The 12,993-nt window shown below is 64.2% G+C and overlaps 1 protein-coding gene across 1 annotated transcript in view; it reads left to right on the top strand.

The window, feature by feature from the left end:
- PLXNB3 (plexin B3) overlaps positions 1-12,631 on the top strand; it is a 33,420-nt gene extending 20,789 nt beyond the window's left edge. Inside the window, 11 exon segments of the mRNA XM_065571005.1 lie at positions 1,039-1,115; positions 4,009-4,116; positions 4,648-4,756; positions 5,234-5,313; positions 5,730-5,871; positions 9,871-10,033; positions 10,393-10,540; positions 10,830-10,894; positions 10,999-11,074; positions 11,906-11,980; positions 12,065-12,631. Coding sequence (XP_065427077.1) covers positions 1,039-1,115; positions 4,009-4,116; positions 4,648-4,756; positions 5,234-5,313; positions 5,730-5,871; positions 9,871-10,033; positions 10,393-10,540; positions 10,830-10,894; positions 10,999-11,074; positions 11,906-11,980; positions 12,065-12,169 — 1,148 coding nt within the window. The 3' untranslated portion in view covers positions 12,170-12,631.
- Positions 12,632-12,993: the final 362 nt, after the last annotated feature.

The raw sequence follows: 12,993 nt of genomic DNA on the forward strand, positions 1-12,993 counted from the left end.
TGAGACCCCCCCTCAAACCCCCCCCCTGCTCCCGCCACGGCCATCCCCGAGATCTACCTCACCCGCCTGCTCTCCGTCAAGGTGAGACCCCCCCTCAACCCCCCCCTGCTCCCGCCACGGCCATCCCCGAGATCTACCTCACCCGCCTGCTCTCCGTCAAGGGGAGACCCCCCCTCAACCCCCCCCGCTCCCGCCACGGCCATCCCCGAGATCTACCTCACCCGCCTGCTCTCCGTCAAGGTGAGACCCCCCCTCAACCCCCCCCTGCTCCCGCCACGGCCATCCCCGAGATCTACCTCACCCGCCTGCTCTCCGTCAAGGTGAGACCCCCCCATTGACCCCCCCTGCTCCCGCCATGGCCATCCCCGAGATCTACCTCACCCGCCTGCTCTCCGTCAAGGGGAGACCCCCCCCATTGACCCCCCCCTGCTCCCGTCACGGCCATCCCCGAGATCTACCTCACCCGCCTGCTCTCCGTCAAGGTGAGACCCCCCCTCAACCCCGCCCTGCTCCCGCCACGGCCATCCCCGAGATCTACCTCACCCGCCTGCTCTCCGTCAAGGTGAGACCCCCCCTCAGCCCCCCCTGCTCCCGCCACGGCCATCCCCGAGATCTACCTCACCCGCCTGCTCTCCGTCAAGGTGAGACCCCCCCTCAAACCCCCCCCGCTCCCGCCATGGCCATCCCCGAGATCTACCTCACCCGCCTGCTCTCCGTCAAGGTGAGACCCCCCCTCAACCCCCCCTGCTCCCGCCACGGCCATCCCCGAGATCTACCTCACCCGCCTGCTCTCCGTCAAGGTGAGACCCTCCCTCAACCCCCCCCCGCCCCCGCCACGGCCATCCCCGAGATCTACCTCACCCGCCTGCTCTCCGTCAAGGTGAGACCCCCCCTCAACCCCCCCTGCTCCCGCCACGGCCATCCCCGAGATCTACCTCACCCGCCTGCTCTCCGTCAAGGTGAGACCCCCCCTCAACCCCCCCCGCTCCCGCCACGGCCATCCCCGAGATCTACCTCACCCGCCTGCTCTCCGTCAAGGTGAGACCCCCCCTCAAGCCCCCTGCCCCGCCACGGCCTTCCCCGAGATCTACCTCATCCGCCTGCTCTCCGTCAAGGTGAGACCCCCCCTCAACCCCCCCCTGCTCCCGCCACGGCCATCCCCGAGATCTACCTCACCCGCCTGCTCTCCGTCAAGGTGAGGCCCCCCCTCAACCCCCCCTGCTCCCGCCACGGCCATCCCCGAGATCTACCTCACCCGCCTGCTCTCCGTCAAGGTGAGACCCCCCCTCAACCCTCCCCTGCTCCCGCCACGGCCATCCCCGAGATCTACCTCACCCGCCTGCTCTCCGTCAAGGTGAGACCCCCCCTCAACCCCCCCTGCTCCCGCCACGGCCATCCCCGAGATCTACCCTCACCCGCCTGCTCTCCGTCAAGGTGAGACCCCCCCCCTCAACCCCCCCTGCTCCCGCCACGGCCATCCCCGAGATCTACCTCACCCGCCTGCTCTCCGTCAAGGTGAGACCCCCCCTCAACCCACCCCTGCTCCCGCCACGGCCATCCCCGAGATCTACCTCACCCGCCTGCTCTCCGTCAAGGTGAGACCCCCCCCCATTGACCCCCCTGCTCCCGCCACGGCCATCCCCGAGATCTACCTCACCCGCCTGCTCTCCGTCAAGGTGAGACCCCCCCTCAACCCACCCCTGCTCCCGCCACGGCCATCCCCGAGATCTACCTCACCCGCCTGCTCTCCGTCAAGGTGAGACCCCCCCCCATTGACCCCCCTGCTCCCGCCACGGCCATCCCCGAGATCTACCTCACCCGCCTGCTCTCCGTCAAGGTGAGACCCCCCCTCAACCCCCCCCTGCTCCCGCCACGGCCATCCCCGAGATCTACCTCACCCGCCTGCTCTCCGTCAAGGTGAGACCCCCTCAACCCCCCCTGCTCCCGCCACGGCCATCCCCGAGATCTACCTCACCCGCCTGCTCTCCGTCAAGGTGAGACCCTCCCTCAACCCCCCCCTGCTCCCGCCACGGCCATCCCCGAGATCTACCTCACCCGCCTGCTCTCCGTCAAGGTGAGACCCCCCCTCAACCCCCCCCTGCTCCCGCCACGGCCATCCCCGAGATCTACCTCACCCGCCTGCTCTCCGTCAAGGTGAGACCCCCCCCTCAACCCACCCCTGCTCCCGCCACGGCCATCCCCGAGATCTACCTCACCCGCCTGCTCTCCGTCAAGGTGAGACCCCCCCCATTGACCCCCCCTGCTCCCTCCACGGCCATCCCCGAGATCTACCTCACCCGCCTGCTCTCCGTCAAGGTGAGACCCCCCCCTCAACCCCCCTGCTCCCGCCACGGCCATCCCCGAGATCTACCTCACCCGCCTGCTCTCCGTCAAGGTGAGACCCCCCCTCAACCCCCCCCTGCTCCCGCCACGGCCATCCCCGAGATCTACCTCACCCGCCTGCTCTCCGTCAAGGTGAGACCCGCCCCTCAACCCCCCCCTGCTCCCGCCAGGGCCATCCCCGAGATCTACCTCACCCGCCTGCTCTCCGTCAAGGTGAGACCCCCCCCTCAACCCTCCCTGCTCCCGCCACGGCCATCCCCGAGATCTACCTCACCCGCCTGCTCTCCGTCAAGGTGAGACCCCCCCCATTGACCCCCCCTGCTCCCGCCACGGCCATCCCCGAGATCTACCTCACCCGCCTGCTCTCCGTCAAGGTGAGACCCCCCCATTGACCCCCCCTGCTCCCGCCACGGCCATCCCCGAGATCTACCTCACCCGCCTGCTCTCCGTCAAGGTGAGACCCCCCCCCATTGACCCCCCTGCTCCCGCCACGGCCATCCCCGAGATCTACCTCACCCGCCTGCTCTCCGTCAAGGTGAGACCCCCCCTCAACCCACCCCTGCTCCCGCCACGGCCATCCCCGAGATCTACCTCACCCGCCTGCTCTCCGTCAAGGTGAGACCCCCCCCCATTGACCCCCCTGCTCCCGCCACGGCCATCCCCGAGATCTACCTCACCCGCCTGCTCTCCGTCAAGGTGAGACCCCCCTCAACCCCCCCTGCTCCCGCCACGGCCATCCCCGAGATCTACCTCACCCGCCTGCTCTCCGTCAAGGTGAGACCCCCCCTCAACCCCCCCCTGCTCCCGCCACGGCCATCCCCGAGATCTACCTCACCCGCCTGCTCTCCGTCAAGGTGAGACCCCCCCTCAACCCCCCCTGCCCCCGCCACGGCCATCCCCGAGATCTACCTCACCCGCCTGCTCTCCGTCAAGGTGAGACCCCCCCTCAACCCCCCCTGCTCCCGCCACGGCCATCCCCGAGATCTACCTCACCCGCCTGCTCTCCGTCAAGGTGAGACCCCCCCTGCTCCCGCCACGGCCATCCCCGAGATCTACCTCACCCGCCTGCTCTCCGTCAAGGTGAGACCCCCCCTGCTCCCGCCACGGCCATCCCCGAGATCTACCTCACCCGCCTGCTCTCCGTCAAGGTGAGACCCCCCCTGCTCCCGCCACGGCCATCCCCGAGATCTACTTCACCCGCCTGCTCTCCGTCAAGGTGAGACCCCCCCTCAACCCCCCCCTGCTCCCGCCACGGCCATCCCCGAGATCTACCTCACCCGCCTGCTCTCCGTCAAGGTGAGACCCCCCCCCATTGACCCCCCCTGCTCCCGCCACGGCCATCCCCGAGATCTACCTCACCCGCCTGCTCTCCGTCAAGGTGAGACCCCCCCCATTGACCCCCCCGCCCCTCCCGCCACGGCCATCCCCGAGATCTACCTCACCCGCCTGCTCTCCGTCAAGGTGAGACCCCCCCTCAACCCCCCCCTGCTCCCGCCACGGCCATCCCCGAGATCTACCTCACCCGCCTGCTCTCCGTCAAGGTGAGACCCCCCCACACTGACCCCCCCACCACGGCCATCCCCGAGATCTACCTCACCCGCCTGCTCTCCGTCAAGGTGAGACCCCCCCTCAACGCCCCCTGCTCCCGCCACGGCCATCCCCGAGATCTACCTCACCCGCCTGCTCTCCGTCAAGGTGAGACCCCCCCTCAACCCCCCTGCTCCCGCCACAGCCATCCCCGAGATTTACCTCACCCGCCTGCTCTCCGTCAAGGTGAGACCCCCCCCATTGACCCCCCCTGCTCCCTCCACGGCCATCCCCGAGATCTACCTCACCCGCCTGCTCTCCGTCAAGGTGAGACCCCCCCTCAACCCCCCCTGCTCCCGCCACAGCCATCCCCGAGATCTACCTCACCCGCCTGCTCTCCGTCAAGGTGAGACCCCCCCTCAACCCCCCCCTGCTCCCGCCACGGCCATCCCCGAGATCTACCTCACCCGCCTGCTCTCCGTCAAGGTGAGACCCCCCCTCAACCCCCCCCTGCTCCCGCCACGGCCATCCCCGAGATCTACCTCACCCGCCTGCTCTCCGTCAAGGTGAGACCCGCCCCTCAACCCCCCCCTGCTCCTGCCACGGCCATCCCCGAGATCTACCTCACCTGCCTGCTCTCCGTCAAGGTGAGACCCCCCCTCAACCCTCCCTGCTCCCGCCACGGCCATCCCCGAGATCTACCTCACCCGCCTGCTCTCCGTCAAGGTGAGACCCCCCCCATTGACCCCCCCTGCTCCCGCCACGGCCATCCCCGAGATCTACCTCACCCGCCTGCTCTCCGTCAAGGTGAGACCCCCCCTCAACCCCCCCTGCTCCCGCCATGGCCATCCCCGTGATCTACCTCACCCGCCTGCTCTCCGTCAAGGTGAGACCCCCCCTCGACCCCCCCTGCTCCCGCCACGGCCATCCCCGAGATCTACCTCACCCGCCTGCTCTCCGTCAAGGTGAGACCCCCCCTCAACCCCCCCTGCTCCCGCCACGGCCATCCCCGAGATCTACCTCACCCGCCTGCTCTCCGTCAAGGGGAGACCCCCCCTCAACCCCCCCCTGCTCCCGCCACGGCCATCCCCGAGATCTACCTCACCCGCCTGCTCTCCGTCAAGGTGAGACCCCCCCCATTGACCCCCCCTGCTCCCGCCACGGCCATCCCCGAGATCTACCTCACCTGCCTGCTCTCCGTCAAGGTGAGACCCCCCATTGACCCCCCCTGCTCCCGCCATGGCCATCCCCGAGATCTACCTCACCCGCCTGCTCTCCGTCAAGGTGAGACCCCCCCTCAACCTCCCCTGCTCCCGCCACGGCCATCCCCGAGATCTACCTCACCCGCCTGCTCTCCGTCAAGGTGAGACCCCCCCTCAACCCCTCCCTGCTCCCACCACGGCGATCCCCGAGATCTACCTCACCCGCCTGCTCTCCGTCAAGGTGAGACCCCCCCCCCATTGACCCCCCCTGCTCCCGCCACGGCCATCCCCGAGATCTACCTCACCCGCCTGCTCTCCGTCAAGGTGAGACCCCCCCCTCAACCCCACCCTGCTCCCGCCACGGCCATCCCCGAGATCTACCTCACCCGCCTGCTCTCCGTCAAGGTGAGACCCCCCCTCAACCCCCCCTGCTCCCGCCACGGCCATCCCCGAGATCTACCTCACCCGCCTGCTCTCCGTCAAGGTGAGACCCCCCCCATTGACCCCCCTGCTCCCGCCACGGCCATCCCCGAGATCTACCTCACCCGCCTGCTCTCCGTCAAGGTGAGACCCCCCCATTGACCCCCCCTGCTCCCGCCATGGCCATCCCCGAGATCTACCTCACCCGCCTGCTCTCCGTCAAGGTGAGACCCCCCCTCAACCCCCCCTGCTCCCGCCACGGCCATCCCCGAGATCTACCTCACCCGCCTGCTCTCCGTCAAGGTGAGACCCCCCTCAACCCCCCCTGCTCCCGCCACGGCCATCCCCGAGATCTACCTCACCCGCCTGCTCTCCGTCAAGGGGAGACCCCCCCCTCAACCCTCCCCTGCTCCCGCCACGGCCATCCCTGAGATCTACCTCACCCGCCTGCTCTACGTCAAGGTGAGACCCCCCCACACTGACCCCCCCACCACGGCCATCCGCGAGATCTACCTCACCCGCCTGCTCTCCGTCAAGGTGAGACCCCCCCCACACTGACCCCCCCCACCAGGGCCATCCCTGAGATCTACCTCACCCGCCTGCTCTCCGTCAAGGTGAGACCCCCCCCCCGCCCCCCTTGCCCCCGCCATGGCCATCCCCGAGATCTACCTCACCCGCCTGCTCTCCGTCAAGTGAGACCCCCCCCTCAACCCCCCCGCCTCCCGCCATCTCCATCCCGGAGATCTACCTCACCCGCCTGCTCTTGGTATGACGGCTCAGCGCTCCAGTATGAAACTAGAGAAAAGCCTGTTGAGAGTCTCTGGGTTAAGTTTAGAGGCGAGAGCAACACGGGTGATGTCGTGGTGGGCGTGTGCTGTAGACCACTGGATCACAAGGAGGAGGTGGACGAGGGTTTCTTTGGACAACTAACTGAAGTTTCCAGGGCAGAGGCCCTGGTTCTCATGGGGGACTTCAATCCCCCTGACATCTGCTGGGAGAGCAATACAGCAGGGCACAGACAATCCAGGATGTTTTTGGAGAGTGTTGGGGACAACTTCCTGGTACAAGTGCTGGAGGAACCAACTAGGGGCCGTGCTCCTCTTGACCTGCTGCTCACAAATGGGGAAGAATTGGGAGGGGAAGTAGAAGTGGGTGGCAACCTGGGCAGCAGTGACCATGAGATGGTCGAGTTCAGGATCCTGACACAAGGAAGAAAGGAGAGCAGCAGAATACGGACCCTGGACTTCAGAAAAGCAGACTTTGACTCCCTCAGGAACTGATGGGCAGGATCCCCTGGGAGAATAACATGAAGGGCAAAGGGGTCCAGGAGAGCTGGCTGTATTTTAAAGAAGTCTTATTGAGGCCGCAGGAACAAACCATCCCGATGTGCAGAGAGAATAGCAAATATGGCAGCGACCAGCTTGGCTTAACAGTGAAATCTTCAGTGAGCTTAAACTCAAAAAGGAAGCTTACAAGAAGTGGACATTCTGACAGATGACTAGGGAGGAGTATAAAAGTATTGCTCGAGCACGCAGGGGTGTAATCAGGAAGGCCAAAGCACAACTGGAGTTGCAGCTAGCAAGGGATGTGAAGGGTAACAAGAAGGGTTTCTACAGGTATGTTAGCAACAAGAAGGTGGTCAGGGAAAGTGTGGGCCCCTTACTGAATGGGGGAGGCAACCTAGAGACAAAGGATGGGGGAAAAGCTGAAGTACTCAATGCTTTTTTGCCTCAGTCTTCACAGACAAGGTCAGCTCCCAGCCTGCTGCAGTGGGCAGCACAGTATGGAGAGGAGGTGAGCAGCCCTCAGTGGTGAAAGAACAAGTTCTGGACTAGTTAGAAAAGCTGGACGTGCACAAGTCCATGGGGCCGGATCTAATGCTTCCAAGGGTGCTGAGGGAATTGGCTGATGTGATTGCAGAGCCATTGACCATTATCTTTGAAAATTTGTTGTGATCGGGGGAGGTCCCAGATGACTGGAAAAAGGCAAATAATAATGCCCATATTTAAAAAAGGGAAGAAAGAGAACCCAGGGAATTATAGACCGGTCAGCCTGAACTCAGTCCCTGGCAAAATCGTGGAGCAGTTCCTCAAGGAATCAATTCTGAAGCACTTGGAGGAGAGGAAGGTGACCAGGAACAGTCAACATGGATTCCCCAAGGGCAAGTCATGCCTGACCAAGCTGATTGCCTTCTATGCTGAGATAACTGGCTCTGTGGATACGGGAAAAGCGATGGACGTGTCAAGATTCCTTCCCCACTCTGAATTTTAGGGTCCAGAGGTGGGGACCTGCATGAAAACCTCTAAACGTAACTACCAGCTTAGATCTGCTTTTGCTGCCACCACCCAAATGATTTATGAGTTATTTGGGAAACTCTGTCTTCCCCCTGAAACCTTTCCCTCCCTGGGTAGCCTTGAGAGACTCCTCCACCAATTCCCTGGTGAACACCGATCCAATCCCCTTGGATCTTAAAACAAGGAGGAATTAATCAGTCTCCCCCTTCCCTTTCCCCCCACCAATACCTGGTGAGTCCAGATCCAATCCCCTTGGATCTTAAAAGAAGGAAAAATCAATCAGGTTCTTAAAAAGAAGGCTTTTAATTAAAGAAAGGTAAAAATCATCTCTGTAAAATCAGGATGGAAAATAACTTTACAGGGTAATCAAATTCAAAGAGCCCAGAGGAACTCCCTCTAGCCTTAAGTTCAAAGTTACAGCAAACAGAGGTAAACCCTCTAGCAAAAGGAACATTTACAAGTTGAGAAAACAAAGATAAACCTAACCTGGCTGTTACTTACAAGTTTGAAATGTGAGAGACTTGTTCAGAAAATTTGGAGAGCCTGGATTGATGTCTGGTCCCTCTTAGTCCCAAGAGCGAACAACCCCCAGAACAAAGAGCACAAACAAAAGCCTTCCCCCCCCCCCCAAGATTTGAAAGTATCTTGTCCCCTTAGCGGTCCTTTGGGTCAGGTGTCAGCCAGGTTACCTGAGCTTCTTAACCCTTTACAGGTAAAAGGATTTTGGAGTCTCTGGCCAGGAGGGATTTTATAGTATTGTACACAGGAGAGCTGTTACCCTTCCCTTTTAGTTATGACAGGACGTGATATATATTGACTTTAGCAAAGCTTTTGATACGGTCTCCCACAATATTCTTGTCAGCAATTAAAGAAGTATGGGCTGGATGAATGGACTGTACGGTGGATAGAAAGCTGGCTGGATCGTCGGGCTCAACGGGTAGTGATCAACGGCTCCATGTCTAGTTGGCAGCCGGTATCAAGTGGAGTGCCCCAAGGGTCGGTCCTGGGGCTGGTTTTGTTCAACATCATTAATGATCTGGATGATGGGATGAATTGCACCTCAGCAAGTTCACAGATGACACTAAACTCGGGGGAGAGGTAGATACGCTGGAGGGTAGGGATAGAGTCCAGCGTGACCTAGACAAATTGGAGGATTGGGCCAAAAGAAACTAGATGAGGTTCAACAAGGACAAGAGCAGAGTCCTGCACTTAGGACGGAAGAATCCCACACACTGCTACAGGCTGGGGACCGAGTGGCTAAGCGGCAGTTCTGCAGAAAAGGACCTGGGGATTACAGTGGACGAGAAGCTGGATATGAGTCAGCAGTGTGCCCTTGTTGCCAAGAAGGCTAACGGCACATTGGGCTGCATTAGTAAGGGCATTGCCAGCAGATCGAGGGAAGTGATTATTCCCCTCTATTCGGCACTGGTGAGGCCACACCTGGAGTATTGTGTCCAGTTTTGGTCCCTCCACTACAGAAGGATGTGGACAAATTGGAGAAAGTCCAGCGGAGGGTAACAAAAATGATCAGGGGGCTGGAGCACATGACTTACAAGGAGAGGCTGAAAGAACTGGGGTTATTCAGCCTGCAGAAGAGAAGAGTGAGGGGGGATTTGATAGCTGCTTTCAACTACCTGAGGGGGGTTCCAAAGAGGATGGAGCTCGGCTGTTCTCAGTGGTGGCAGATGACAGAACAAGGAGCTCACGTTGCAGTGGGGGAGGTCTAGGTTGGTTCACTCGGAGGGTGGTGAAACACTGGAATGGGTCCCTAGGGAGGTGGTGGAATCTCCTTCCTTGGAGGTTTTTAAGGCCTGGCTTGACAAAGCCCTGGCTGGGATGATTGAGTTGGGGATTGGTCCTGCTTTGAGCAGGGGGTGGGACTAGATACCTCCTGAGGTCCCTTCCACCCTGAGATTCTATGATTCTATGATTCTCTGTTAAGGTGAGACCCGCTGTGACCCCCCCCACCAAACCCCCTTCCCATCCGCCACGGCCATCCCCAAGATCTACCTCACCCACCTGCTCTCTGTCAAGGTGAGGGCCCCCGCACCCCCCCGATTGACTCCCTGCCACCTGGTGCCCGCAGGGGACGCTGCAGAAGTTCGTGGAGGATGTGCTGCAGGCCGTGCTGAGCGTGGGCCGCCCCATCCCCGTGGCCGTCAAGTTCCTCTTCGACCTGCTAGATGAGCTGGCCGCCCGCAACGGGGTCAGCGAGCCCGAGACTCTGCACATCTGGAAGACCAACAGGTGGGGGGGGGCTGCACGGCTGGGTGAGCGATGGGGGAAGGCCCTGGCCATGGGAGCGGAGCTGGGGGCCGGGCACTGGAGGGGCTGGGGAGCCGTGGGGAGCAGGGGGGCCAGGCACTGGAGGGGCTGGGGAGCCGTGGGGTGCGCGGAGCAGGGGGGCCAGGCACTGGAGGGGCTGGGGAGCCGTGGGGAGCTGGGGGCCGGGCACTGGAGGGGCTGGGGAGCAGGGGGGCCAGGCACTGGAGGGGCTGGGGAGCCGTGTGGAGCAGGGGGGCCAGGCACTGGAGGGGCTGGGGAGCCGTGGGGTGCGCAGAGCAGGGGGGCTGGCACCCCATGTCTCACTCCCACCCCGCCCCCAGCCTGTTGCTGCGGTTCTGGGTGAGCATCGTGCGGAACCCCCAGCTGCTGTTCGACGTGCGAGTACCGGACAACGTGGACGCCGCCCTGAGCGTCATCGGCCAGACCCTGATCGACGCCTGCACCCCCGGCCAGCACAGCGTGGGGCGGGTGAGGACCCCGGCGTCCGGGGCAGCTCCCGCCCCTCCCCCTGTAGGGACCCCGGTGTCCGGGACAGCTACCGCCCCCCCAGGGACCCCGGCGACCAGGACAGCCCCTGCCCCTCCTCCCAGGGACCCCGGCGTCCAGTCGTCTCCTGCCCCTCCCCCCAGAACTCCAGCGTCCAGGGCAGCTCCTGTCCTGAGGACCCCGGCGTCCGGGCACAGTCCCCCAGCACTGGGCCCCTTGCTCTGTGGGACCCTGTCCCCCCCCCCCCGTCTCATGGCCTCTCTTCCCCCAGGACTCGCCCGTGAACAAACTGCTCTACGCCCGGGAGATCCCGCGCTACAAGGAGCTGGTGGAGAAGTGAGTGGGGGCTGGGGGGCCAGGACGCCTGGGTTCGCTCCCGGTCCAGCCCTGCTCTTCAGGGTGCCTGAGCCCCCCAGCTCATCAGCCTCTCTCCCGCCCAGGTACTACGCTGACATCCGCCAGGCGCCCCCGGCCACCTACCAGGAGATGAACTCGGCCCTGACGGAGCTGTCCAGGGTACGGCCCCCCGGCGCCCCCCTCCCGACCCACAGCCCCCCCAGCGCCCTTCGCTGTCGACCACAACCCCCGCGGCGCCCCCCTCCTGACCTGCAGCCCCTCCAGCGCCCCTCGCTGCCTACCCGCAGCCCCCCCAGCGCCCCCCTCCTGACCCTCAGCCCCCCCAGCGCCCCTCGCTCCTGACCCGCAGCCCCTCCAGCGCCCCTCGCTGCCGACCCACAGCCCCCCCGGCGCCCCTCGCTGCTGACCCAGAGCCCCCCAGAACCCCCACAGTGCCCCTCCCTCCCGACCCGCAGCCCCCCCAGAGCTCCTCCCTCCCGACCCTCAGTCCCCCGGTGCCCCTCACTGCCGACCCACAACCCACCCGGTGCCCCTCGCTCCCGACCCGCAGCCCCCCCAGCGCCCCCTCCCGACCCTCAGCCCCCCCCAGCGCCCCTCGCTCCTGACCCACAGCCCCCCCGGCGCCCCTCGCTGCTGACCCTCAGCCCCCCAGAACCCCCACAGTGCCCCTCCCTCCCGACCCGCAGCCCCCCCAGAGCCCCTCCCTCCCGACCCTCAGTCCCCCGGTGCCCCTCACTGCCGACCCACCACCCACCCGGTGCCCCTCGCTCCCGACCCTCAGCCCCCAGCGCCCCCCTCCCGACCCCCAATGCCCCTCGCTCCCAACCCACAACCCCCCCAGCGCCCCTCCCTCCCGACCCACAGTGCCTCCCAGCGCCCCTTGCTGCCAACCCACAGCGCCCCCGGCGCCCCCCTCCCGACCCACAGCCCCCCCAGGGCTCCTCACTCCCGACCCGCAGCCCCCACCAGTCCCGTCTCTCCCCGTTGCAGAAATACTCCTCGGACCTGGACTGCTCGGCTGCGCTGCAGGAGCTGTATGGCTACATCAAGAAGTACTACGACCAGGTAGGGGGCGGGCCGTGGGGCAGGAGGCACCGTGGGGCAGGGGGTGCTGTGGGGCAGCGGTAACCCCCCCACTGTGTGTTGCAGATCATCAGCGCCCTAGAGGAGGACCCTGTGGGGCAGAAGATGCAGCTGGCCTGTCGGCTGCAGCAGATCGCCGCCCTGGTGGAGAACCAAGTCACCGACCTGTGACTGGCCCCACGCCTGCGCCACGGATCCCCAAGTTCCTGCTCCCCCTCAAACCTCCCCAGATCTCAGGGATCCCCTTGCGCCCCCCCAGCCCACACCCCACTGCCTCTCCCCAGCCCGGGGATCCCCCCCAGTGCCTTATGCAACGCTGCAAAGGGGGTTCCCTGCACCCCCACAAGCTCCTGTCGGTAGAGGTGTATGTCTGCCCTAGCTGCCTTCAGCCCTCTTTGGGGTGCCCCCGACCCCCTCACTGAGATTTCAGGGTACAGGAGCCCCCCCTTTCTTTAGCCCTGGGGTCCCCCAGGCAAGTAGTGCACTAATCTGGGGTGTCTGTAGCCACCCCTGCTTTGTACAGAGTGGTGCTAACGACCCCCGAGAACCCCCTATTTCGAACCCCCTTGTACAGGCCCGGAGCTCGGCCTTTGGATGTAATTTATTTTCAGCAATAAAAACACTTTTCAGAAATTGGGTTTCTGGCCCTTTAATTGGGGGGTGAATTGACCCCCTGAGCCAGCCAACACCCCTGTTATGGGGGACAGGACCCGTGCCCTCCCCCCCGAGCCAGCCCACACCCCCCTGCACCCCTGAGCCAGCCAACAGCCCCCTCCACAGGGGACAGGCCCCGTGCCCCCCCGTGCTGCCCGTCACCCCTCCCCGAGCCAGCCAACACCCCCATACGGGGATGTGACGGAGCAGGGAGGGGGAGTGTTACGGGCACTCCCTGCATCGGTGCTGGCTGGGGGGGATCTCGGGGTGACTTCACTTGAGGGGCGACACCTGAGTGTAACCTGAGCCGGGAGGGGGCTGGGGCCAGGTGACCCCTTCTG

This window comes from Chrysemys picta, chromosome 17, assembly GCF_011386835.1.
Source record: "Chrysemys picta bellii isolate R12L10 chromosome 17, ASM1138683v2, whole genome shotgun sequence".
NCBI classification, from domain to species: Eukaryota; Metazoa; Chordata; order Testudines; family Emydidae; genus Chrysemys; species Chrysemys picta.